The sequence below is a fragment of the Phaenicophaeus curvirostris genome, chromosome 4 (assembly GCF_032191515.1).
Source record: "Phaenicophaeus curvirostris isolate KB17595 chromosome 4, BPBGC_Pcur_1.0, whole genome shotgun sequence".
NCBI lineage: Eukaryota > Metazoa > Chordata > Aves > Cuculiformes > Cuculidae > Phaenicophaeus > Phaenicophaeus curvirostris.
The window spans coordinates 33,784,755-33,811,672 of NC_091395.1; the positions used below are offsets into that span (position 1 = coordinate 33,784,755).

A 26,918-nucleotide genomic window follows, 5' to 3' on the forward strand; every position below is an offset into this window, starting at 1 on the left:
TTGATTTGCGGTTCAAAACATTAATAGTTGTGAGGTAAAGGTTTTTGATTTGTGGTCTGGAATGTAGTACTACTGAATCCTTGTATAAGCATTACTGAGAACCCCGTCTCCCGGGTTGTGCTGTGAGTGCGAGCGAAGGGACCCGCGGGGAGGGGAGAGGAGGGGCCTCCTTTTCCCCAAAACGTTTGAAGACTTTGAAGCAACAAGGAAGCTTTTACTGCAAACTGGGGAACCTAAACATTTCAGAAGTTGCAAAACCTCTACTAGAATCAAATAGATCCAAATGTGAATGCTATTCGTTTCTTGTATCTGGAAACAAAAGCTCAATTGGTTTTCCTGTTTCTTTCAGTTCTTACACTTGTTATTTAGAGTTTTGCATTAGATACTAAACAATTCTGATGATGGGGAAAGCTTAAGTAACTAAGGTAGAACTTGTGGCAATGAAGTAGTAAAATTTCCAAAGCAGCAGTCAAGTACCTGAAGAAGGCCAAAGCCAAATGGTTTAGACAAATTCTTCTTAGAAAGTTTTTTAAAGACAAATGAATACATATGGCTTTTGTTCATATAATTTTGGATTATTTTAGTGGAACCTTTAAATAAATGTCACCTAAAAGCACAGTATGCCCGGGAAGACAGATGGTGTAGTTTATTCAAGGACTGATCTGTTATTGTTTGAGAACAAAGAAACCTATAGCTGTTTAATGACTAAAAATAGCTCTTCTGGGATTTGAATGTTATTGCTGTGTTTATATCTTTGTTTGCCTATTTATTTAGAGACAGCTGTTTAATGAGAATATGCGACATTAGCAGTTCATTAAAGAAAAGAGTAATTGTAAAACCTGCAAAAAAACCCCAAACCAAGTTCAGTTACCTTTATTTAGATTAGGGTTAGGGAAAAAGCTGCTCAGATCCAAACTGAGCTTGGTCTTCTCTGGACCAAAGTTTGTGTTCCCTCACTTCTTTTCATTCCTCCTAGACAGTAGCACAAAGTCTGTACTTCTGATATCTCTTCTCTTCATATTATAAAACAAAGAGTAGTGTCTAGGTTGTGCTTATGGGCTTGAGTTCCTGTTTGGAAAAGGATTCTGCAGCTGTTTGTGGTTTCCAGTCACTCCAATTTATTAATTTCTTAGCTATCAAATATCTTAGCTATCAAATAAATATGATTTGTTTGTTTTCCTGTGCCTAAGTGTAGATGCATAATATCCTTAATTTATGGTTATTACTAAAAAGGACATTTCGTATTTTTTATAAGTTTTTTTTATCTGTCTTTTTTTGCCTCACCCTTAATGTAAACATAAGGTAGTATTTTGCATGACAACATACATGTGCAAATGCATTTTAAAATAGTTGCTTGATGTCTAGATTTATTCAGTCCAAATTATTTGAATAGCAACTTATGGAAAAAGGAGTGCTTAAAGAACATATATCAAGGAGGAAAGGACATAAACAATATTCAGTGACTTCAGATGAGTCAGGTGAAACTTTAACCATTGTTGATTAGCATTCTGTACACCTATTAAAATACAAGTTTTAATAGGCAGGTCATTTTTCATGCTGAATTAGACATTGTTACTTTAGTAACTCAGGCTTCTCAGCATTTCTGAGTCTGTCATTGAGTATTGTATGCTTACATCAGAAACTCAGCGCTAGAACCAGTGGCTTCCTATTGATTTTATTTGAAACTCTGTTTTGAGGTCACTGTTCTAGAAGTTTCTTGTAGCGATTTGTCTATAATGTATAAAATAATGCATTCTCAAAACACCTAAAAGTTCCTGTTCCTCTGCCTCACATCTTATGTTACATTTGTTATTAGCCAGAATTTTCAAATGGGATAACTATCTTAACTGCTTGTATATTTTTAGCCCAATCTCTTATATGTGGAGAAGGATGTCTAGGTGAAGTGTCATACAAATAATTCCTTATGCTGCATTGCATATCTCATCTTTAAAAAAACATGTTTACTTTCAAACATTAAAATGCATCTCCAAAATGTGGAAGAAAACTGTTAAGACTAACTGTAACAGAATTTGTACTGTGAGTATTTTTACTGTTTATTGAGTCTATATTAATCTAAGTATATTACTTCAAAAGATTAATTAGAATCAATTGTATTTTCCACAACTAAAGACACAGTATATGCTATAAAGAACTCATTTTTCTAAGGAGTTTACAGTCTTTAATATCAAAAATGCTTTCAAAGACTAAATATTGTACAGTTGTGTTTTTTGCCTTACTGAGAATTAAGTGCACCAGTGTTCTAAAGCATTGAGGAAAAATTACCAGGATTTAAAAAAAAAGTGTTAAGAAGTTTATTAATGTGGTTATGTAATTAATCATGTAAGACAGTAAACACTGTTTTCTAAAAGTTACTCCCTTAAGTTGTGGGTAAATTGCACTGGATTTCACAAAGAGTTTGTATTAACCTAAAGGGGTGTCTCTGCTGAATCCTTTCTTTCTGCCATTGGCCAGTGTGCAGTAAGGCACTAAAGGACAAACTACTTTGTCTGAACACGGGAGTTTACATTAACCAATTTTACAGTCATTATAAATGGAAATATTGCTATCTTGAATATACTGGTTGTGTTCTTTAGAAATTGTAACTGACTCAGCTACATTAAAAGGACCATAAATTCCAGCATTTGAAGTTTTTAATATGGCTTTAAAATTAGAATAGTTTATTTGCAAAAGTGGGGAACGCATACCAGAGAAATTATAACACTGTTCTTGCTTTATTTGCTGGAAATATCTTATCTGTCACACTATTACTGTGTTCTTAAAATAAAGCAAAAATCCCAATATTGTTAATTTGCACAGTAGCTTGGTGCTATTTTCCTGTGTGCTATGGTAAAACCTTGACTGTTATAACAACTATATAATAATGCTATCCCTTTTGTATCCATTAAGTGAATGAACACTCAGTAGTACATTTTAATTAGCTTTGTTATCCAAGTTTTGTATTAAAAGAAAAAATATTAGTTATTTAACTAGTTTCTGTTTTATTTTCACCAGAATATCTGAGTGTTTGCTAACCACCATTAAGCCATGCTCAGAATAGTCCTCTTGAGTGTCCTTTTAAATCCATTATGAGGCAGTGAAATTTCATTTGCCAAAGTCATAACTATACAGGTTGAACCACTGCTCTTTTCAAGTGCTTTGGTATTTTTATAATGTTGTATGTTTGTTACATGTTGCTGATTCATTTCCATGTGGAAACTCGTAGTATTCTGCACTGCTGCAACACCAGACTCCATTAACTTCATGTTGTCATGCAATAGAAAACTTGGAATGCTTCCATGCGAGTTCTTCAGTCTTTCATGGCAACGCACTGACTGTCAGATCCTGCATTTATTTACTTACATTTGTGCTTTCTGATTTCTGTTACATCATCTGTAGCTTTTTATTCTTGGTTCTCCCAGTCTTCATGGGTTTGCTCCTCAGTTCTTTTGTGTTTTAAATCTCAGTATTCACACTGTTGATTCTTCAAAAATACCATGTGGGTGTTAGTATCTGAACAGTTTTTCCTTTTTCATGACTGGGTGCCTTGTAGCATGGGTTTGTCAACAAGCTGGTAATGGCAGTTTCTGCAGAACTTTATCCTAATCCAAAGCTACTAAACTTGGTTGTTCTGGACATTTGGGAGAGTCTGCAGTTAAGCTGGCCCATGTGAGTTATAGAGCTATAGAAAAGAATAAACATTACTAGGAGAATAATTTTGCTGGCTTCTTATTAGCGTGTGTGGATGGAAATTCTCAAAACTCATAATTTCCTTCATTCTTATGTAGTTTGTAGCTAAGGAGGGAAACTTTTGAGAGGACAGAAGACAAGCTTTAATACAGGGATAACCCTCCTGCTCAGTTTTTGTGGTGTTTCTAAAAGCAGGTCATCAATGAGGATTTTTGAAAGATCACTTACAAAATATTACACATATCCACAGCCCTGTTTTTGAAAAGGTTTTTGTTATTTTTGTTGACCCTCTACAGAAAAAATCAGTGTGAAGAACACAACCTAAAGACTGAGAAATGTCTTTTTAGTGGTTTAGCTACAGCAGTTACAAGAAGCAGGAAACAGTATTGTAATGGGAAGATTAACTCCAAGTGCTGCTGTTAACTCCAGCTGTTATTTATAGTAATAGCTTTTTGAATTTTTGGCCTCTACAAAGAAAGACTCTTTTTGATAATTAACAAAACATGGGAGAATCCCAGATGAGAAAGCACAGTTACTAGAAGACACAATGTGCAGTCAGGAAAAAAATGTGTCAGATGAAACATAACTGGCATATAGAAGATGGTTTCCCACAAGGTAATTATGATTTTTCCTTATTCTGCATGGTAAATTTGCAAAATAGGTACTTAAAGTGGCTAGGAAATTCTGTGGGCTGATTCAGTTAAGCTTAGTAATACTAATAGAAATATGGAAGTAAGAAATTCCAATACTGGATGTGTTACTATGGAAAATATAATTTCTATTAATGATTGAAACGGAAATTGGCAGTGGTGGCTCAGAACATAATGCCTATTTATCCTTCTGGAAAACATGACACCTCAATTCAGTGTCAGATAACAATGTGCCAAATATAAAAAGGGATTTTCATTTGGCATTTTAAGTACTCGCTCCTGCTTCTAACTATGGTATGAGGAGAGCAGTTCCTATTCTGGCTGGATGTCAAAATGTCTATAAATGAGATTTAGGAGAAAATGTGTATATGTTTCACAGACTAATATGGTTTACACTATAATCTGCTTTTTAGTTGCCTTTTCTAGTTACTCTTTTGACTTCTATGTAGATTAAATTTTTTCGAAGAAAAGGTCTGAATGTGTCTTTCTCTCAAGATAAGCACAATTCAGTTCCTGTCTGTTGATAATCTTGGTATTTACTTCCAAGCATATTTCCTTATATCATTGTCTTTCCATTTATATAGGTTTATTTGAATGTAGCTTCCAGAAAACACTGTAGTTTCTCACTCTAATAAATTGTATCTGGAGCCAGATTATAAGAGGTTCTTTATTTTACCACTTACTTTTCAGAAATACGACTTTTGTATTGTATGATATCATTAATGTCTGCTGTGCCCTTCATTGAAGTCGGGGGGCTCTGTGGATGCAGTGACATTTGGATCATACCTTCTGTTCCTGATGGACAGTTGCCTACATTCTAAAATATTTTTTTTCTGACTGTTATACAAGAGAATCCAGGATAGAATAAAAAGGAAAAAGTTTAAGATTATTATGGGTAGAGTATTTTAAACTATAATTCAAGACAATATTTCTTTAATTTTAAAAGGAGATATAGAAGTTTAGAGTAGGACCCTTTCCTATTCTGGCTTGATCCTTTATTTTAGGGTTATAGCTTTCTCAGGCACCTCAAGACAGAGCTAGTTTCTTCAGTTTTTATCAGGCTGTGACACCATGCTATACTCAGCAATTACTCACAGTAATGGAAAAAACTTGAGTATGTAACTGTTGATGACTGTGAGTAATAACTTTACGGTATATAAATTAATTCGTTAAGAAATCTGAGGAATTTAGATTACTCTTTCTCTCTCTTTAAAACTGGCCAAGAAATAAAGCCTGTCATGCCATAGGTTTAGAAAAATAAAGTGCAGTGCAATGAAATGTGGTATGTTTACACTGCATTTATTTAATTGTAATTGCATTTGAATTAGTTTAATTTAGATGCTCCAGGATCTTCTTTATAAACTTACCTAGGAGTTTGATTCTTATAATCCGCTTTGAATACTGTTTGTTGTATAATGCTATAAGCAATGTATACTAGATATTTTCATTCAGTCTGGACAAAATAATAAGAGAGTCACAGCTGGTATATATTAAATCTCTGTTTCTTTGTTAATGTATATTTCAAGTATGTGCTGATGTGGTTCTAGTTTTGTAAGATAAAATATTAGTCTAATATAAAATGAAGTAGCACAGAAAAGCAGTTGTACTTAAGAAGCAAGAGAACTTAGTTTAGCAAAAACTGATTACCCGAGTTACTTGGTTTAGTACGTGAAATTGTAGTTTTTTAATTATACTTTTCACAGTCTATTTTTGAACGTGTATTAAGAGAGTAAATAAGTGAAATAGAAATGCAGAATATGGAATGAAACAGACCTTTTAAGTGGAACAAGTAAAATCCAGGGTCTTGGAACCTGTCTGTTACATTCTTTCCCGCTTGAATATTACCAGGCTAGCAGGAGGGGTAGTGAACTCAATACTATGTACAGTATAAATAATCGTCATATTTTGAGCAGCAAGCATCATGACCAGCTGATATTTTCTTTCACGGGGACCAGTTGTTCTCAAGAGTGCGTGGCTGGAGCCATATGATCTTATCAACACATTTGAAAGCCCTACCCAAACACTGAGAGAGATTTTGCTGCAGCAATGACTGTCATAGAAGAAAGTCGCCCTTTTGCCCAGCAGCTATCCAATGTCTACTTTACTATACTTTCACTTTTTTGTTTTAAACTTTTTGTGAAGATCAGCCTTGCTATACTTAGTCACTTCTACATTGTGAAAGGAAACCGTAAGGAAGCAGCAAGGATAGCTGCTGAATTTTACGGAGTTCCTCAAGGACAAGGTATATTTGTACTTACTATCTTATCACTGCTGTTTGGGGCTTTTGTGTTACTGTTTCTTTTCTAGGTAATTACTTATCTGCTAGCCTTTTATTTATATTCAGTTTGTCAAATGATGAGGGTGAGTATTTTTTCTCTAGTGCTTGCTGTGTTTCTTTAACAAAATTTTCTGCAGGAGCATTGTTAGATTATTTAAGTTGGTGTTTGGGTGTTTGGCTTTTTTGTTTGCTTTTTTTTTTTTGTGGTTAATATTAAGTTCAGAATAAAACAGACATATTAGAAGAATGTCCTGTTAGGAGGGAGGCCTGTACTTAAGATGAATATATTTAACATTACCAAATAATTCCCAGTCTAAGACTATTTCCCCAGTTCCTTCTGAAGTTCCCCGGCTTATGTATGTGTGGTTAAACTTTTCTGTGATTGGCATGTGATTGGTTTGAAATACTTCAGTAAAACTAGTCTAAATATTTGAGAATTATTTCTTGATAAGTTAAAGTTTTCTTATAGTAACTTAAGTTTGAGAAGATTTAGGCCTTCTGTACTTTGAATAAGTTAGTGTCTTGGCACGTACCAGGCGGCTTGCTTACGGTTTGTCAGGGTGAGGTTTTGGGCGTATGTGTGGAAACCCATCAAACTTCACTGGATTGAAAGCTTGTGTGAAAATTCCTTTTTCTCTTTGCTCTAGCAGAACCATGGGCACTACTATTTCCACAAGCTCATATGTGGTGAGCCAGTACCATCCTAAGGCACGAATTTGCTTGCTTTGCTGCAAATTTACTTGAGGTGGATTTATATCATGTGTTCTCTCCACAATTATTGAGAAAGTTCTGAAACCCAGGGGTTTTACATGTTGTTAATGACATCATGTGAACAATTGTGCATGTGTGTTGTGTGTATTTGTACAGAGACATATATATATGTTGGAGTATGTGTAGGTGCGTATGTGCACCAGCAACGAAGCTGGTGAAGGGGCTGGAGAACAGGCCTTATGAGGAGCGGCTGAGAGAGCTGGGGTTGTTTAGCCTGGAGAAGAGGAGGCTGAGGGGAGACCTCATTGCTCTCTATAACTACCTGAAAGGAGGTTGTAGAGAGGAGGGTGCTGGCCTCTTCTCCCAAGTGACAGGGGACAGGACAAGAGGGAATGGCCTTAAGCTCTGCCAGGGGAGGTTTAGGCTGGACATTAGGAAAAAATTTTTCACAGAAAGGGTCATTGGGCACAGGAACAGGCTGCCCAGGGAGGTGGTTGAGTCCCCTTCCCTGGAGGTGTTTAAGGCACGGGTGGACGAGACGCTGAGGGGCATGGTTTAGTGTTTGATAGGAATGGTTGGACTCGATGATCTGGTGGGTCTCTTCCAACCTGGTTATTCTATGATTCTATGTATTCACTCCAGTAGAATAGGAAGGTCTGGCTGTCTAATTCCACTGGCAGAAATACTCACAGAGAATGTAGTGTCTTGAAATCAAGATTTTTTTTTTTTTTTGTCAGAAACTGCTGGCTAGCTCTAAGGTGGCTCATTCTGGCAAGACTGATGCAGAGTCTGAGTAAGGAAAGAAAACATCTGGGAAAAAACTACAGGGAAAGGAATAACATGCATCAGGATGGAAAGTAGAATACTCTCTATGTTGTTACCCGTTGCTGAATCCAGAACATTTTAGTTTGATCATTCATCAGATGTGTGAGATGTTATATTTAAATAAATGTGTATTCAGCATTCTGGCCCATGCAAAAGATGAAAATCTATCACTTTCGTAGGCTACTGTTTTGCTCGGGTAGCAGAGGCTTATATTGATTTAAAAGCTTAAACATATGGTGGAGTTTCAGTTATTCTGCTTGGTTTATTAAAAATAAACAGTTCATGCAACTGATTTGTGCTTAAACTGTACTTCTTGCCACTCAACACCACTGGGTCTTCATTTTTCACTGCCCAACTTGTAGTGTTCGGGTCTAGATTTATCACAGTCCTAAGCACATGTTCAGCTAATGTTACGTAATCTGTGAATTCAGCCACTTGTAATTAACAGGACCAGTCCTTGCTCTTTGGAAGGCTCCTCAAAATTATTGGTTTATCTCATCTTTTCTACTTTGTTCTATTTCTTTGTTTGTTGAGGGGAACGTGTTACTGTCTCAACTCACACCATGTTGTGGGATTTCTTTATATTTGTGAAATACATTTCAGTAGAGTTTATACAGTATCATGTAGCAAAATATGTTCAAAGTAATATTTAGAAGATGTGCAATAAGAAATGTGAAACTCCAGCATGAAACATTAAATGATAAAATTAAATACTGAGTATCCTTCTAATTAGAGATACTGTTCTGTGTTTTTTTTATTAAGCAACAGAGAAGCCTCAGCAGGAAAAAACCTGTTGAGGAGTTTTTAGATCAAAATGGGCATGGACATTTAGATGTGCACAACCCAGCTTTTGCACCTGAATAAAGCTAGCCTTGCAAAAGAATTAGTTACTGTAGAGGACACATTGTCTTTAAGGTTTCTCTGTATCATTAGAAAGTTGCTCTGTCTTGTACTCCTCTCATTTCTCACAGGAAGCTTTCCTTGGTAGTCCTTGACTTGTTATTTTGTAGACCAGCGTGCTCACATAGTGGTTTCTCATGGGAAAGCATAATAATGTATGTAAACAATGATTGTTTACTGCTAAAGGAGAACTGACGAATGAGCTTGTAACACCATGGCTTGCCTCTGCTAAAGAGAGGTATAAATGTGTTGTGAACTCTGAATAAAACGGCTTCACTAGATCATATTGGTCATGTGATGTCCATATCCTCTGCAAAACCCCACAAAATCTAAACCAGAAAATCACCCTATCATCGCTTAACTGTAGTTTATAATGTTTCAAGAAGTAATTCAAGTTAGGGGAAATATTAGTTTTAATTTTCTATTTTTAACCTCATTTTGTACTCTTAAAATTCTATTAGTGCTGCCAATTTCAGTTTGCTTGTAGTAGAAAAAGTACTTTTTGCTATTTTAATGGCTTGGCTAGGATAGAGTGCTAGAATTTTGAAGAAAAGAGGCTTTGGAAATAAAGTGCTAGTAGACACAGGCATTATTTTATGATTACTGAGTTGAGTAATGAGTTAAAATAAGTCTTTTATGAAGCCTATATAATTGAGGACATTTCAGGTACTGAGCAATAGTACTTGGTGGAACTCCTTTTATGAAACTGAAGTCACAGGTCAGTACAGGATTTGAGGCCCAGGGATCCCACATTCATGACTGACTTCTTTGTTTTGTGGCTTGTTCTTTGTTGAATACAAGGAGATAGCTTTACCCATGTCATCTGCCTTCTGTGGTCTTGTCACTACATATTAATAGTGAAACAGGTCATATTTTGTTCCTTAATATTTCAGGAATATTTTCAGACTGTGGTTAGTCACCGATCTACTGTGTTAAGTCCGTCCTTTGGATCTTGTATATATGTCAACAACTGGATAGGCATAGCATCCCATTAATTAGTTAGAAATTATTGTCCTGTGTATGTGATGTTGAAATGTAAGAACTAGATCAGTGTTGATAGAATCATAGAATAACCAGTTTGGAAGAGACCCACCGGATCATTGAGTCCAACCATTCCTATCAAACACTAAACCATGCCCCTTAGCACATCGTCCACCCATGCCTTAAACACCTCCAGGGAAGGTGAATCAACCACCTCCCTGGGCAGCCTGTTCCAGTGCCCAATGACCCTTTCTGTGAAGAATTTTTTCCCAATGTCCAGCCTAAACCTCCCCTGGTGGAGCTTGAGGCCATTCCCTCTTGTCCTGTCCCCTGTCACTTGAGAGAAGAGACCATCACCCTCCTCTCTACAACCTCCTTTCAGGTAGTTGTAGAGAGCAATGAGGTCTCCCCTCAGCCTTCTCCAGGCTAAACAACCCCAGCTCTCTCAGCTGTTCCTCATAAGGCCTGTTCTCCAGCCCCCTCACCAGCTTTGTTGCTCTTCTCTGGACTTGTTCCAGAGCCTCAACATCCTTTTTGTGGTGAGGGGCCCAGAACTGAACACAGTATTCGAGGAGCGGTCTCACCAGTGCTGAGTACAGAGGGAGAATAACCTCCCTGGACCTGCTGGTCACACCGTTTCTGATACAAGCCAAGATGCCATTGGCCTCCTTGGCCACCTGGGCACACTGCTGGCTCATGTTCAGTCAGCTGTCAACCAACACCCCCAGGTCCCTCTCCTCCAGGTAGCTTTCTAGCCAGACTTCTCCTAGTCTGTAGCACTGCATAGGGTTGTTGTGCCCCAAGTGCAGGACCTGGCATTTGGCATTGTTAAACCTCATGCCATTGGACTCTGCCCAGCGGTCCAGCCTGTTCAGATCCCTTTGCAGAGCCTCCCTACCCTCCAGCAGATCAACACTTCCACCCAGCTTAGTGTCATCCGCAAACTTGCTAAGGGTGCACTCGATGCCTTCAGCCAGGTCTTTGATAAAGACATTGAACAGGGCTGGACCCAGCACCGAGCCCTGGAGAACCCCACTTGTCACTGGCCTCCAGCTGGATTTCACACCATTTACCACCACTCTCTGGGACGGCCATCCAACCAGTTTTCCACCCAGGAGAGTGTGCGCCTGTCCAGGCCAGAGGCTGACAGTTTCTCAAGCAGGGAATTTTCAGCATCAGCTAAGCAGATAATTTTCAGCATCAGCTAAGAATAGACGAGTGCATATAAAAGCTGTATGGGTTATGAGTCACAGTAATTTGTTAATAGAGATGAAGTTGGAGTAAAACTTGATTGGTGTGTAATTCCCCATATTAAACAGAGTGCTCCAGCTGAGAATTTATTAGTACAACCAGTGGAACTATTAGTTGTATGAAAGTGGAACAGTTAGGTCATGTGCCATATATATGATACCCTGTGTGATACGTCCTGGACCCTCCTTCACCCTCCTCCTTGTTTCTTTTCCAACAGTGAAGTATTAAGGACACAGTCTGGTTGGACTTGATGATCTGATGGGTCTTTTCCAACCTGGTGATTCTATGAACCTCATGTTAAAACAAAACCACTGTACTGTGCATTTGCATTTTCCTCGAAGTATAATACTTCATACTGGCCTTCAGCTAATGTCTTGCTCTTGATAACAAGACAGCTTCTCCATTTTACTCAAGTTTATTTTGAATTGTTTGTCTAAGCTGTTGCAGCACCTGCAGTTTAGTGTCATTTACTGTATTTTATAACAATAAATGCAATAGTATATCATCTGCAATAGTATATCATCCACAATAGTAAAAAACTAAATAGCAACAAATGCAGGACAGAACTCTGCAGTCTTTTACATTAATTTAAAATTAAAGACCCATGTCTTAATAAACTATCAGAATTAAAGTCAGTGGTATTACTGCCATAAAAGAATTAAATTACAAAGGGATCTGTTCTACTATAAAGGTCCCATTTACTGGATTATTTTACTTTGGCACTCATTTTGTAAACGCTTATGCGCATACACGTACTTGCCCCACTGGATTGAAAAGGACTGATTAGTTATTTAGAGATAAGTGCTTTATCATCAGTGACCGTAGTTGGGTAGTAAATAGGTTATGGTGCCTAGCTTTTCTTTTTTATTGTGTTGAAGTGAACATGTGTTTATTCATTACTGTAGAAAATTTGCAAAAGTCTACATTTTATTCATGTCTTTTTTATGGAAAATGTAATAGCATGTATATGTTTATTCAATTTTAAAATTGTGTCCTGCAAACTAACGTACAAAACTGAACTAGCTTGCAAATTGACTTTGGATATAATTAGTTCCTTAGCAGGCTATCTGCAGTGACAGTGATCTGCACAGCAAAATTTCTTCTTGCATTGTATTTCCAGACCTGTGAAGTTATTAACAGCTGTTTGTACAGCTGTTGCTGGATACAAACCAAAGGATTAAACTGAACCTTTAAACTCTTTGTACTGTACCACCTAGCTGGTCACATCTGAGTTGGAGCTTCAGATGAGTTTTATAGTTCAATTGCTTTAGGATGAGGCAGTAGCTCTGTATGAAGTGATTTTGAAGTGTGTTTCAAATTTTAATAGTTAATTTATTGTCAGATGTTTTAGGTCTCCAAAATATAAGCTCTTCTGACAAATACTGGGAAGAGCTTGGATGCATGCAAGAGTCAGTACTTCAATATATCTGATAACTTTATAAAATCCTGTATAATTCCCATTTGTAAACTTTTATGAGGCAAAAGGAGTCTTATTTTATTAAAATTAAACCTTATAGTCAGTACCTGTGAAAGTGCTTTTAGCTGGAAATGACACCCCTGAGGGACAATATGACATCCAGAAGGACCTTGAAAAGCTGGAGAAATTGGCTTGTGAAAATCTTGTGAGGTTCAACAAGGTGAAGTGCAAGGCCCTGCATCTGGGTCAGGGCAACCTTCGGTATGAATACAGGCTGTGGGATGAATAGATTGATAGCAGCCCTGCGGAGAAGGGCCTGAGGGTCCTGGTGGTTGAGAAGCATAATGTGAGTTGGCAATGTGTGCTCACATCCCAGAAGGCCAACTGTATCCTGGGCTGCACCAAAAGAAGCATAGCCAGCACATCAGGGGAGGTGATTCTGCCCCTCTGCTCTGCTCTGGTGAGACAACACCTGGAACACTGTGTCCAGCTCTGGAGTCCTCAGCACAGGAAGGATATGGATCTGTTGGAGTGGGTCCAGAGGAAGGCCACAAATATGATCAAAGGCCTGAGACATCTTCTCTGTGAGGAGAGGCTGAGAGAATCTAGGTTGTTCAGCTTGGAGAAGACGCAAGGAGACCTTATTATGTCCTTTCAGTATTTAACAATTCTATGATTCTACCTATACAGATATCTGGAGTCTGATACATTAGCCAAGCAGATCTGACAACATAAAATGCTTTTTCTCATGTTTTTTAATTATGTCAGTTACTGCAGCTCTTTTTCATAAAATTATCAGTTTATGCATAACTATGCTATTTGTAAGTAATATTTCAGAGTTATTTGAAAGCAGAATTTGTATAATTGGAGTACAGCTTCTCAAAATATACTGGTTTTGTAGAGCTTGAGAGGTGAATATGCTCTGATTTCATTTAAGTTAGTTTTTAAAATGTCTGCTCTTGCGTGAACATAGCAAGTTTGAAGCTACCTGTCTTTGCTGTATTTGCCTTGGCCAGGCATGGTAGGAATGCTCAGTACACTAGTTATTTCTAGTTACCCTAAATTAAGCCATCCATAGGGTTGTTGTAGTTCAAGTCTGGAGTCCCCATCTCCTTTCAGGATTATGAGGCTTTTAAATAGTATGAAGACTTCTGTTTCCTTCTTTTTCTTTACACTGGATGCTGCTTGGGTCGACCTAAGAAACCAGTCCATTAAATGTAACTCATAAATATGAAATAATGCTATGTTTTACTGTTGGAGATCCTCTGTTTGGAGAGCTTGATTACATTTTGAACTGTTGTGAATGATTAGAGCAAAGTTTTCCTATTGTTTTATTCTAACAAGTTGCAATTGATAATGTCACTCAGCAACAGTTGTTAGGTAGAGAAGATAGGCACGAGGCATTTTCTCAACTTGCATTCCACAGAGATCACAGTTCTATTAATAAAAGCCATATAAGTTCTCCACTAGCTTCCTGGATACAATAGAGATTAATTTAGTAATGACATGAATATTGTACGACATAGCTATTCACCACACCACTTGGTGTAAGGCACCACATTTAGCAATTGTTTTTCATATGCAGCATGGAAGCTAATGGTGTAAAAATGCTTAAGATAGTGTGAATGTTCCTTTTGAAAAGTTCAGAAGGAAGATTTTTTTTGATGGAGCTCGTCTTCTCTTGTGTGCTAAATAACTTTGCCTGGTATGACAAATAACTGCCAAAGAGTCATACTTCAAAATAAATCTTAATAAGGCACTTGGTTAGAATTAAGCAAATGATACCACGTATCAACAAGATACCAGAGCCTTTCTCTTCTGAAGAACATAATCTACCTTAAAGGAATTTTAGTAAAAATTATATGATGTGACTAGACTGGTGTGGCCAGAGCCCTGACCTGTTTTCAGCAACAGAAGCAAAGCACATCTGCTGGAAAGCACTGACTCTTCCTCACCTTAAAGTAAATCTTTGAGGCTACATAAACTTCTAGTGAATATATCTGCTGGAGCCTGTTTGCATACTTCCTTCCCTGAAAGGAACAGAGATATCCTGTACTGTGTATTCCTTTGTGGATGTATTTATTTATTTTTTACTATCTGTATTTGAATGTCAGGATCGTGAGAATGACATTGCCACAAGCTGTATTTTATGTTCAGTATTGTTTATGTGCATCTGCTTGAAATGTGTGTTTTCTGAAGATGGACCTTAACTTGTCACCAGCCTTGGTCCTGTTGGCTTGCTTGATGTGCACATTCTTAAATTAACTCGCGTGGAAATCCCCGTCATCAGCTGATTTATTTTTCTGGTTGAAATTAATGATGAACTCCAAACAAGTACAAAATTAAACATTATGAGCTCTTGATGTAGCTTAAAACCTGGGGTCTTAAAGGTATATAGCAATGATACTGAAAGATAATCCTGATGCAGTCTGCCTGCAAGGCTTTAAAGAGAACTATTGTTAAAGAAAAACCTTTAGGAAACACCAGTACTGATTGGGGCAAGCTCAAATATAACCATGTGCACTGGTATTTTTTCAGCGATGGGACGTAAGGCAACAAGAGAAGACTAAAATAGCATAGCTCCCTGAAGGTGATGTTCCTTCCCTCAGCTGTGGACTTGTTATGGCCAGGGTTCTGCTATTCACACTTCTCTCTTGTAGGGGATGTTCTCAAACATTTGCAATGCAGGCAAGCAGCGAGTGAACTTCTGGCAGGATTAGATGATGATGGCTGTGGGGGAATGAATTACGTGCCTAAGTATGAGCTCTATTCAGGATTGCAGCAATGCTGGCTGGTTGGTCATAAATCCAGTATGGTATGCTGCATCTGTTGCACTAGTGGATGTTACTTTTTGCTATGTCTAGAATCTTTCTGGCAGTAGATATGATCCCTCCCTTTATAGCTATTCTCTTATGGTAATTTGCTTAGGATTCATCTGTGGTGCTCTGTACGACTGTTCTGCTGAACATTGGTCTCATGCTTTGTGTTTTTCTTCTCTGTCAATATCTGTAGCCCAGGCCTGCCTGATAACCGATTTGACTAGATTTATCAGCATGACTGCTGTGGTTTGTTTTACTTTAGCTTACATACTGGCAAATATTCTGTGTTACCACTGCCTGTTTGCCTGAAGATGTCTGGCGAGTACATATTGCAAATCCACTTATATTTTTAATTTTTTAAATTTTAAATTTTAAATCTTTTCTCAGTCTTCTGATTGCCAGCATCCAAGGATACAAGGCCTAACAACTGTAGAAATATCAGGGGAACAGGCAGGAAAATTATTAGTGATGCTGTTGCTGCTTTTATGATAATAATAATAATAGTAGTAGTAACAGTAATAGCAATAATTTTGATTTCCAGTGCAGAGAAAGTGATCTTACTGTATAAAGAACAGGCTAACTTTGTAAAATGCTTAAAGTGGCATGGAGAAATGTGATTTTTTTCTTAAATAACTAATGACCATCTAAATATTATCTGCATATCTGCTGTCATTTTTTAAGATGTGGAAGACAGAGGGCTAGGGGTGACACCTGGGTAGTGCCTGAGCTTTTGGTTGGCTGCTACAGACTTGTATCATTGTGTTGGCTATGAAGTATGGCTTGATGCAAGAATCTGTTTGGCTGGGGTTTTTTTTTCAGTCCTTTCCCAGTCCTGCTGTTCGAGCTCTGTCACTAATTTTATGGTGCATTTAAATACTTTGGTTTTGAGCTGGCACAACAGGGTTTAACATTGGCCAGTGTTTAGGAGTCTATGTTCTTGTCGGCAACCATGTTTCTGTAATTATTTCTAGCTTGCTTCACCTTGGCTTCTCCTACAGGGGGGAATGTTCAAGATCTCTGCTATTTCATTTCTGGGAATGTCAAATGACAGGCAATTTTTCGGGTACTGGCACCGAGATCCAGGGAGCCTATCAATCATTTCAGCTTTGTGGTTGTAGTCTGTGGGTCACATTAGCAGGAAGAGGCAGCTTCTAGTCCAGTTCCAAAATTTAGTTGGATAGGTTCTGTGCAGTCACTGTGACTCTATAATAATCCTGGTCAGAAAAGTAGAATGAATCTCAAACTACAGAACACTTGGGGAAGCAAAGATGGCTCATCTGTGGGTTAGCTTGAGGAAGATTTCACACAAAACACTGCTCCGTGACATAGAAATATAGTGCAATTTTGTCCAGTATTTCCTAGGACAAATGATTGATGTTGGAGTTTGGACTGTATTTTATTTGGCTATATCATGTGCTGAAAGGTGTTGGAGTTTTTTTGTCATTTATATTAATACTTTTTTTGTGTGTTATCAATTACATATATTTTTTTTTGCCTTAAGAAGTGTTTTCGTTCTTTGATTTTCATTGCCAGGTGTTAAGAACTTCTGCCCCTGTAAACTCAGAGCTGTTTGCAGATATAGAAATCTTGCAACTGTACTGATATTTCTTTGTGTAAAAGTCTGGTTAAAAAAGAAGGAAGTCACTTTGAAGTTTCCTTTAACAGTTCTACCCCTGAGTTATAAAAGTTAAAATGCAACATAGTGGTTTATTTAAAGCTTGTCTGCTAAATTAAGTCAATTCCAAACTCATCAGTAAAATCCTCCAGTTTCCTTCTCTCAGAATATAGTATCTGCCCCTTCCTCTGGCTGCCTTTTTTGTACAGATAGCTGCATTGCATCCATGAGTAACTATAATCTAAATATTGTCTCTAACTGCTTGTTTGCCTACTGTATATTCTGTATCCTTGGATATCTACTTCAATTTCTGTTTTAGGTTTGCTAGCGCATTTTGGAAGTGTGTGTCTTCTAAAGAGAAAGATCTGAAGAACACAACCAGTGTACCAAGCTGAAGTAGTGTCAGATGTTAACGCTTTTATTACCTAATGAAGTTAAGAAAAACTGATTTTTATTTTGTACCGAATGTAACGTGATGTATGGGTAGCTGAATTGAGGAAGATCATATATCAATTCCATATTAGAGATGGAAGTGAAATAGCAAGTTCTTCAGTCTTACTCCATGGTTTTAATTGTATATTCATCCCCTCTGTATGCTAATATCTCAATTATATTTTTAAAAGATTTCCATTTGATTTCTGATGTTGGTCTAGCTTTCACTTTTTTATTTATGGTTTTGATAGGAATTCTCAGTAACTTTTGCATGGAGGATGAATGGTTGTACTTGACAGAATTTAGTGAAAAGTTACTTTTGCAGTCCTGAATGGGATAAGCTTTGCCTTCTTCAAAGTATGGAAGAAGATAGTGTGTATTTTTATGCATTGCATTCTGATGTCTTCCAAAGTGTTCAAAATAACTTAATGGGTGGCAAGTGTCAAGAGGTGTTTTCCTAGTACCCTTTCCTTGAAGGTGGCAGGTTTTGGAGGAATTCTGATTCAATTGGTAGCTCATTGCTTCCAACATAGTCCTCTGGATAAGAGTGAGCAGTTGCTGCTAAGTCCCCTGGGGCTTTTCTTGTTTGAAACTGTGGAAACTGTCAGTGTATCTGCTGGTTTCCTTGTATCTGCAAGTCACACTTCTGAGGCTAGTAAGGGATGGAATGCGAGCTGGAATATCTCTGGATAGCAAATTGTGTAAACTACTTTCGGGTTTGTAGCACTCCTCTAGAAGGACCTAGCTTCATTCTCAACTGACAGCCCTACCCACAAAACTCCTTCAAAAAGATGTAGGTCTTGTCTTCCCAGCCTACTGGCAATCTCTGCCCTGCCATGCCAGATACTTTGCTTGATCCTGATCCTTAGCGCCTTCTCCTGAAAGTCCTGGGATTCCATTCCAAATAGAAAGGAATTGTAAAACTGAGATGATCCTCAGAGCCATGGCAAGTACAGAAATTGTCATCAGTTATTTCTTACCTAGAGTGCTGATACCTTTCTGACACAGACATGTGTATACGTGTCCTTAATAAGCTTTCCTGTTGAGTCATCTTCCAGTATTTACTCATGTGAAGAAAACACGACAATTTAACAAGTAATTCTAGGATTAAAGTGATATATTTCTAATGTGACCTTTTAAAATGAGTCCTTTTGTGAAACCTTTATTCAAGACTTACTGGCAGAGTCTGATTGCTCAATACATAGAAGTGTTTGTTTTAGTCTGTGAGGTCTTCTGGTTCGTTCATCTAGGTAAAACCTGAGAAAAACAACTTTCTGAAAGCAGTGTAATGTCTGGGAGAATGCAGGGATTTTTCTGTCGTGAGAATAGCAGTAGCCCACCTGCTTCTGCTCTGTACAGAGTGTAGCACCATTCTGTTGGGGCTGTTCTTGTAATTTGAAGGTAAAATTCACAGCTGCTCCTCCTTTCCCTTACCCTGCCTAACTATAATCTTGCCACTGATTTTCTCTTAAAGAAAAATGAGGGATATATGAAATTTCGTTAAATACCTGTGTTATTTTTTCAGCATATTAGGGGTTAATTTTTGTCAGGTACCTGAAAGGAGTAATATCAAAGAAACCCAGTAATGTTAATTTCCTCTTAAAAGGTTTTAGATCAGTAGAAGATGATATTGAGGAAATACTAGAAGGAAGTGGTGGGAGGTAAAGGTGACATCTTAACATATTAGTACAGAGAAATCACCGTCTTCTTTATCCATGCTGGAATTTTATTATGGATTGCAGATTTCTTTTGTATATTGTCAGCATTATACATAGTAATAAACAAAAAAATTCTGCTTGTGGTTGGTTGACCCTATTTTTGTTATTATTTTAAAGTATATTGACTTGTGCTGCTTCTGACAAGACTACGGCCTTACTTCCATACTGAGATCAGACTTTCAACATAACCAGCAAAATATCTTAATTTGTTTTGGTAGTCAAACCATGCTTTTATTTGTTCGTTTCCAGTTGATATCTGTAGGATACCTTGTCCCCTATTAAAAAACAAAGCAAAAAAAAAAAAACAAACCCAAAATACCTAGAGACCCCAAAACAAACATAAAACTCCAGTAGTGCTTCATAGTTTCATGAATTCTTCTGAATTCCAAGATGTATCTTAGCTGCAAGTTACATATGAATAAAGCCTGATGCAGTAATAATTATTGTCAATATTATTAAAAGAATTGCCATTCTGATAAAACAGTTTTAGTTTTTCTGGTCTAGATTGCTTGTTATTCAAGCAACGAAGCACTGAATACTTATGCTTTAAGAATCCGTTTCTTTTTTGGTGAAATGATTAAAAAATTAACACCTTCTTTCCATTTAAATCATGTAGTTAAGACTCATGCTGTAGCTAAGCTGATTCTTTCTCTGTTTTAAAAATAGAAAATGCTACAGCAGTCCTTCCCTTCCCCCACTAGCTACTCACTAGTCCAAGCTAGTAAATGTTACTGAATGGATTTCAGTGTTGTAGCCATTCTGCAGTAAGTACAGCAAGATCCTTTATGAAAAAGCGAAAGGAGGAAAAAACGTAGTAGAAATCCATTTGTGGCTGTTCGTCAGAGCAGAGTACTGGCACCAATGACAAACAGGCTTTCCTCAAGAAACAAATAATGACAACAAACGCTGCTGTTCAGAGGAGCCAGAATCTCCCCAAAAGACGCCTAGAAAGTATAGGGGAGTGTCCTGCAAAACGAAAAGCTAGCTGGGGTATTCTGACCAGCCAAGGTTAGTAGAACAGCCATTCCAGAAACTGTGTACTGAAATATGCTAAGCTGACCCAATTTATGATGGTCTAGCTCTAAAATATTTGGTTTTATTTGTTTTTATTATTAGTTTGGGTTTTTTTCCTAGCTGTAATATAAATGTATGCCTATGTTAGTGGCACTTTTATAGTCTTGCATGGGTTAACACAAATGTGTCAAAGCTATTTTTGTTCTTTCTGCATGCTTATCAGCTGATCTAAAATATCCTTTCTTGTTTATCTGCCCTATTTGTTTTATGCAAGTGTTTAAGGCTTGACTTACTCTGACTTTCACTGTACTCTCAGAAGGATACTGAAGGCTAATTGTTTACAACAAGGAACTGGGGAATGAAAGGGGGGAGAGGAGTAAACTATATGGCTTTATATGTAAAGAGAAGTCTATAAGTAGCTGACATGGTAGGCATTGGAGGAACTACAAGTGACAGAATTATTGTCCTGTACTAGGACACTAAAGACAAAGATACAACTGTAAGGATTTGCATAAAGAAGTACTTAAGAGCTATGTAAGTTGCCAGACACTTGATGTTTTCAGCAATGACAAATAAACTCTATCATAAAAGAAGTGTTTAGGACTGCTATTGTCTCTGCCATATTTTCCTATTTTTTTTCATAATACAAGTGGGTAGATGGGAGCTTTGAGTAATTGTGAGAGTCTGGTGGGATTTTTTTAAAGACAGTGATCATAATTCCAAATAATATTGACCATATCAGAAGCCTTGGTGTGAAACAAAAAAGAAAACAAGGAAGTTAAACTTGAAATACTTATTAATATATCAAATTAAAACCTGAAGATTTTAAAATAATCAAGGAAAGGAGAGAGAGATTGGATGTATTGTGCATAAACATAATTATGAATTTACCATGTAAAGCATAGCTACATGAGAATTAAGCTTAAAATACCTTTGCTAATTTCCAGTACTGCCAGTTTTAGAACTGAGCAGTATTCAAGAATTTAAGCAGCAGTTACCATAGCTTCCCAAGTGACTGAATGCAATGGTACTGTAAAGTTCTATTTACTCATCAGTTTTAATACACAGTATGTCTTTTACCCTCATATTGTTCACTGTTTGGGCTCAGATTTCCATATCAACAGGAACTTTTATTTATGAACCTTTCAGCTAATTAGGTCAGTAGTTCCCCCCAAAACTAGGATACTTGCCTCAGACTGAATAGAAATTACAGAAGTTTATCAATGTTAGCACTAGCCACTCCTTGGTATGGTTCAGGGTTAGGCTCTTTTCCTATTCTTATAAAGAAATAGCTGCAGTTAATCAAGTTTTGAAATTTTCAAAATCACAGTAAAATATGGAAAGTAAAATTTGCTGATAATCCATCTTAACGGAGTCTAGCTACTTACAGCCTCTTTGTGATTGCCAGACTGAGTGTATATATTTATTGAGGGACATCTTGAAGTACTGAGAGACTTCTGTTGCAGTTAACCTGAGTAACAGCTATATCCAGTATTGAATATCTTTTCTTCCTTCTCTGTTCCCATCCATGGAAGTACCCAAAGGTGACTTTGTTCTTCAGCCAGCCTTACAGAAGAAAGGAAGAGAAAGCCATACTGCAATGCAGTATGTAATTGAATATGCAGATTGGAAAATGGACTAAAAGTGATGGAAGGAGTGGAATATGTCATGATAAGATTTGGAAGAAGGGCAGAAAAAGGAAAAAAATTTCAGCCAACTAGTCTGAGTGTCTACAGCCAGGCTAATTTACCAAAATTTCCTATGCGCTAGTTCCAGCTTTGCAACTCAGCTGGGTATGCTCTTAGGGCTAAAGGTTAGGCCATGTGCTGCAGTCAGTCTCTGGCAGGCTGGGAAAATACTGAGGATTCTGAGCACAGCTTGGGAAAAATGGCTTGCAGTCTGGACTAAGGCAGAGATTGCATTTGAGAAGCAAAATTATTCCACATAAAAGTCCTCCAGAGTCTGAAGTCAGCTCAGAATGTCTGTATGCCTTTTCTGTCACCCACTAGTTGGGAAGACCACTGAAAAATGCCTACTCTGTTTTAGTGACTTGTCTAAGAAATTAACAGCCAAAAAGTACTACTAGCTGCACTATGTACTTGAATCAAATTTGATGTAGGTCTAACAGGTTACTGAGTTCAGAGGTTGATGCGATTTTATACCTTGGTACTCTAGCTATGGCTCTTGCTATGGCACAGAGTCTGCAAGCTACTTTCAACTAGAAAAATATCCAGCCAGTTCTTGATCCATCAAGAAGATGGGAGAAGCACACTGTACGTGAGTAATGGAGAGGAGCATTATTGCTGTGCTTTCATGTGATGAGAGAAGTGGCCTGACACATTTCTATGTATGCAAAGCTCGGCACAAAGCCAGCAGCAACAACTGCTGCTGCAGTCGTTGTTACCGTTGCCTTCACGTAGCATGATGCTGCTTCTGTTGAGAGCCAAGTGAGCTGGGTTTGGATATTGCTGTTAGAAATTTTTAATATGGTTTAGTAGGTCATGTTTCTGTGTAAAAACTGTGTTAAATTGCAGTGTCAAAGCACTCAAAATGTAGGAATTGTTAAAAGTAATGTTGCTTGTGCCACGCTTATTTGGCTCTCTAACACTTTATAACCGAGTATTTGACAACAGTCACATATTGTATTTTACAAAAAGCCCCTCCTTCCTTTGACGTATAAGGTGGCTGATATTCTGAGAATGCATTTGGTTTATACTCAGAAAAATACACCCTATGTTTTTCTGGGTGTGGCAAAGGTTAGAAGACATGTAGTGAATAGCAGGAAAAAAAAGGTTAATGTTTTAATGTCCCTAAAAGCAAATTCTGTCCCTATCTTTGCTGTGGCACCTGTGTGTTCTAAGACCAATCATCTAAGCTAGAAGTTTCTTGACTAATCATGTTTATTATTATCTAAGGCTGAAATTTCAGAAGCTCAGAACTCTTATAAACATATTAGATTAGGCTTTCAGTGTACGCTCTAATGCTTAGGTACTCAGGAAAAAATAAGCTATTAGGTTGGTTTTAAAATTTAAGCATTAAATCTCTGTCTTTTGATTCCTTGGTGATAATATGAAGATAAAGTGAGGGTTTTGAAGTACTCTTCTGTTATGGGGAGAACATAAACATTGGAGCCAATATTGGTTTGAAACAATCAAAGTTTCATTTTTTGTATGTGTAGGTTTATAGATTTGTGTGTATATTTTTTTATATAATTATCAGTCAATTGAAAACAAAGATTATGTGAAATATTGAAATATTTAAACACCACTTGGACCACATCTTCTCTCTCAGATGTATTTTAGTCACCTGTAGCCTAATTTCTGAGTCTTTTGGAGTTCTTCACTGTTGATTGCTGGAGTTTCATTTGTTAAAAAGAAGTGGCTTCAGTTTTGTTGAACATATAGCAGTTAAGCACCACAGATGTATTTCTTAACTTTTAATCATTGACTTAAGGTTCTTTTCAATAGTTTTTATCATAAAGTATAATTTGAGTAGTTGACACACTTCATTCTGCAAGGGATTTAGATGAAGGGATAACTTCATAGTATCACAGTAAAAATTTGTTAGAACTTAATTACGTATACAAAATATCAGGCAACTTTAACAACTGGAGTGAAGTAAGTCTGTTGATCTTGGGACTATAACGTTACAGCATTTTTCTGTTACAGTTATTGATCTTGTCTGTTGTTTCAGTTGCCCCAAACTGAAGCGCTCAATGTATCTTGAGGAATAAAAGGTAACAGTGATGAGCTTAATATATTGTATTTGATGGTCCTGAGGAAATAAATATTAGCTACAACGCTTTCCAAGTAGTCTGTGTTTTTCATCTCCCAGTAATGAACTGTGACAGGCCTCTATTTTCAGTTCTCTGATGATACTGCTACTTCTGAGAGCTGGGACACCTTCTATTTACCTGTAGAGCAGTGTTTTCTAAAGTGCTGAGCCCTGGCATAAATTTTCTCCCAGTGAAGTCAGTGCAAAGACTTGAATTCATTTCCAGTCCTCGCTGTTTTGAAAATCCAACTTTTTAATATACCTTTTTAACTAGTATGGGTTGTTTGTTGTTGTTTATTTTGTTGTTGTTGTTCTTCTGGGGGGTTTTAAGACTAGGCAGATTTCTAGAAAGGGTGAGGTGACTAGAGGTAATGGCTTTGATGAAAATATTTTTACTTAGTATTTTACTACTATAACTGCAGGAGTGACTCACAGGTAATTGCAGGTAGTAAAGGAGTGAAATCCACAGGAATATCTGAAGAAAAAAATGAACCATCAGTGACTTTGAAATGGAACAATGTCAGAATTGCAAATCCCCATTTGCTGAAAATAACTGCTGCAAATAGTTATCAAACCCCCAATTTAACAACAACACAATTGTTTATAAGATAATTGAGTCAATAGTGAACTGCTAAAAGAAAAACACAGTTCAGCATACAGATCAAATAGCATCTGAAACGTTCAGAATTTCTTTGCTTATCTCTTTTCTAAGTATATTGTGTGTAAGTAGTAAAACATCATGTGAATGCTTGACAGTGCTTCCCTTACAAATTATGTACTAATACCAATTTTTGCAGATACAAAACTGTGTCTCATTGCATGAGATTAAAAATTGAGTTTGTCCTGCAGTTCTTATTCAGCCCAAGGTTCTCTTGATTTCCTTGTGGGTTTCTCTTGTGTTGAAATTCAGTTAGTCTTGGAAGGCAAACTCACAGATACTATCACTTTGAAAAGTTATGTTAAAATAAGTAACCTGAAAAATGAACAAAAAGGCCGTAGTCCTTTAGCATAAGAAAAACAACTGGCAACTTGTATCTGCTCATATCTTCAAAGCTGTGTTTACTGAAGGGTGAAAGTTCGTATTACAGCAAGCTACTGATCTCCTTCCAAACATAGCTGGAGTGTGTCAAGAACGGGCCTAACTAGCAGGAACAGATTTTTGTTTTGTTTTGTTTTATTTTCCAGATTGAAAGAAATGAGTAGGATTTATAATTGCAATTGGCTGGAAGTGCCATGGGGAGATGGAGATTTAGGTATTGTATGATACTTTGTTTTTTGTGGGGTTTTTTTCAACTTTGCCTGTTAATAAAGTGAATGTGTTCTTGTTCCTGTTTACAAAGCAATGTAGGCAGCCCTTCCTGGTAAACTAGACACCAGACAACTTGGAACTAAGTGACTTCTAAATATAGTTAGAGATACTTTGTATTCAGCATCTGTCAGAAACTACATCAGTAGGGAATTAATGCATTAACAGTTCTGGAATAGGCTATGTTTACAAATACTGCTGTTACAGACAACAATGAAGTTAAAAATGCCCATCTAAGTGAGGGACATAGCAAGTTTGTAAATTAGTGGAAGGCAGCAGTCTAGACAAAGAATTTATTGTAAGATACCTTTGGTGTTTATTTATGATACATATTTATTTTTAACATATTTTTATTCCTGTGGTATTTAATGATGGATTACTGTGTTTATCAATAAATTGGTTGAAATGTGAAAATTTTTCCAATTGTTTTGCACAAAATATTTCTGCAACATTTTGCTTTTATTTTTTATTTCTAGTAAAGATGATGCAATCATTTTGTATTTAATGGATTTAGTAGAACCAGCTTGCTGCTGGACGTTGCTACATGAACATGGGGTTATAAGGTGAGTCTAGGTGCAAAACAGAGCTCGTAATGGGATCTGGCATAATTTGATTCTCAAATGTCATTGGAGTAACGACATTGACATTCTTCTGAGCAATCCAAGAGTAAAGGAGGTGAAGGAAAGAAAGGTGGGGAAAATGTTACTTTCAGATCCTATCTGCATCTGTGTATTTAGAGTTATAAATGGCTAGGAGTAGGATAAACTGTCAAGAGAGGGAAGTTCTCGTCTGTGTAGATGCAGGGGACCAAAATTTCAAAAGCAGCTGCTAAGTACAGCTTTTAATTGTTTGGGGTTTTTTTGGGGAATTCTTTGCAGCTCCCAGCAGAAGAACTTAATGAATCTAATTAATTTGATTTAGAATGACTTGAGTGTTGGTTCAGATACTACTACAGAAGAAGGAAAACATTGGTCAGAATTCTCATAATGATTGCACACATCCAACCTACAATAGGTTAGATATATCTGAGCTTATTGGGATGAAAATGTCATCAAGATCAGGTCATTTTAAGATTTCTGAGCTTGGTTTTTGTGGTATAATATCTGTTAAAATCCCAATTCACTTTGTGTATAGTTTTTGTAGCTGTTATACTGACTAGCAATAAGCATTGAAAAATACTATGTTTAATAAGCCTAAAGTAAAAAGTATAGGGAACAATGTGTGTGCATATACCTACACGTGATCAGAGCTTACTGGAAATAATTTTGAAAATGTTGGAAGCTGAATCTTGCCCACAGATGAAAGAGTACATGGGGCTTCATGGATACTGGATGCTCTGACATAATAGAAGTCTCCATGCATTTTTAACATCAGGTTTACAAAGCTTTAATTTCCTATGTTTGTTTGACTTATGTGATCAGCTTTATATAGTCTTACAATAACTTAAATACTCAGCTGTGCTTTTCTTTTGATGAATTTTATCTCAGTAGAATCCAATAATGTTAAGTTCCACAGGTTAGTTGTATGTTCTGTGAGAAGA

General features: G+C 37.0%; 1 protein-coding gene across 4 annotated transcripts in view; it reads left to right on the forward strand.

Annotated features, from left to right (window-relative positions):
- Positions 1 to 6,288: 6,288 nt before the first annotated feature.
- The window catches only part of ASB5 (ankyrin repeat and SOCS box containing 5), a 29,637-nt gene continuing 9,007 nt past the window's right edge, over positions 6,289 to 26,918 (forward strand). The window contains exons 1-2 of one of the 4 annotated variants that reach the window (XM_069855749.1): positions 6,466 to 6,579; positions 25,258 to 25,325. In XM_069855749.1, the coding sequence (XP_069711850.1) occupies positions 25,268 to 25,325 (58 nt within the window). In that variant the 5' untranslated portion in view covers positions 6,466 to 6,579; positions 25,258 to 25,267. Of the gene's footprint in view, positions 6,580 to 20,013; positions 20,293 to 25,257; positions 25,326 to 26,918 lie in introns of those variants that run through there. The other 3 variants (XM_069855750.1, XM_069855747.1, XM_069855748.1) reach the window with 3 other exon arrangements.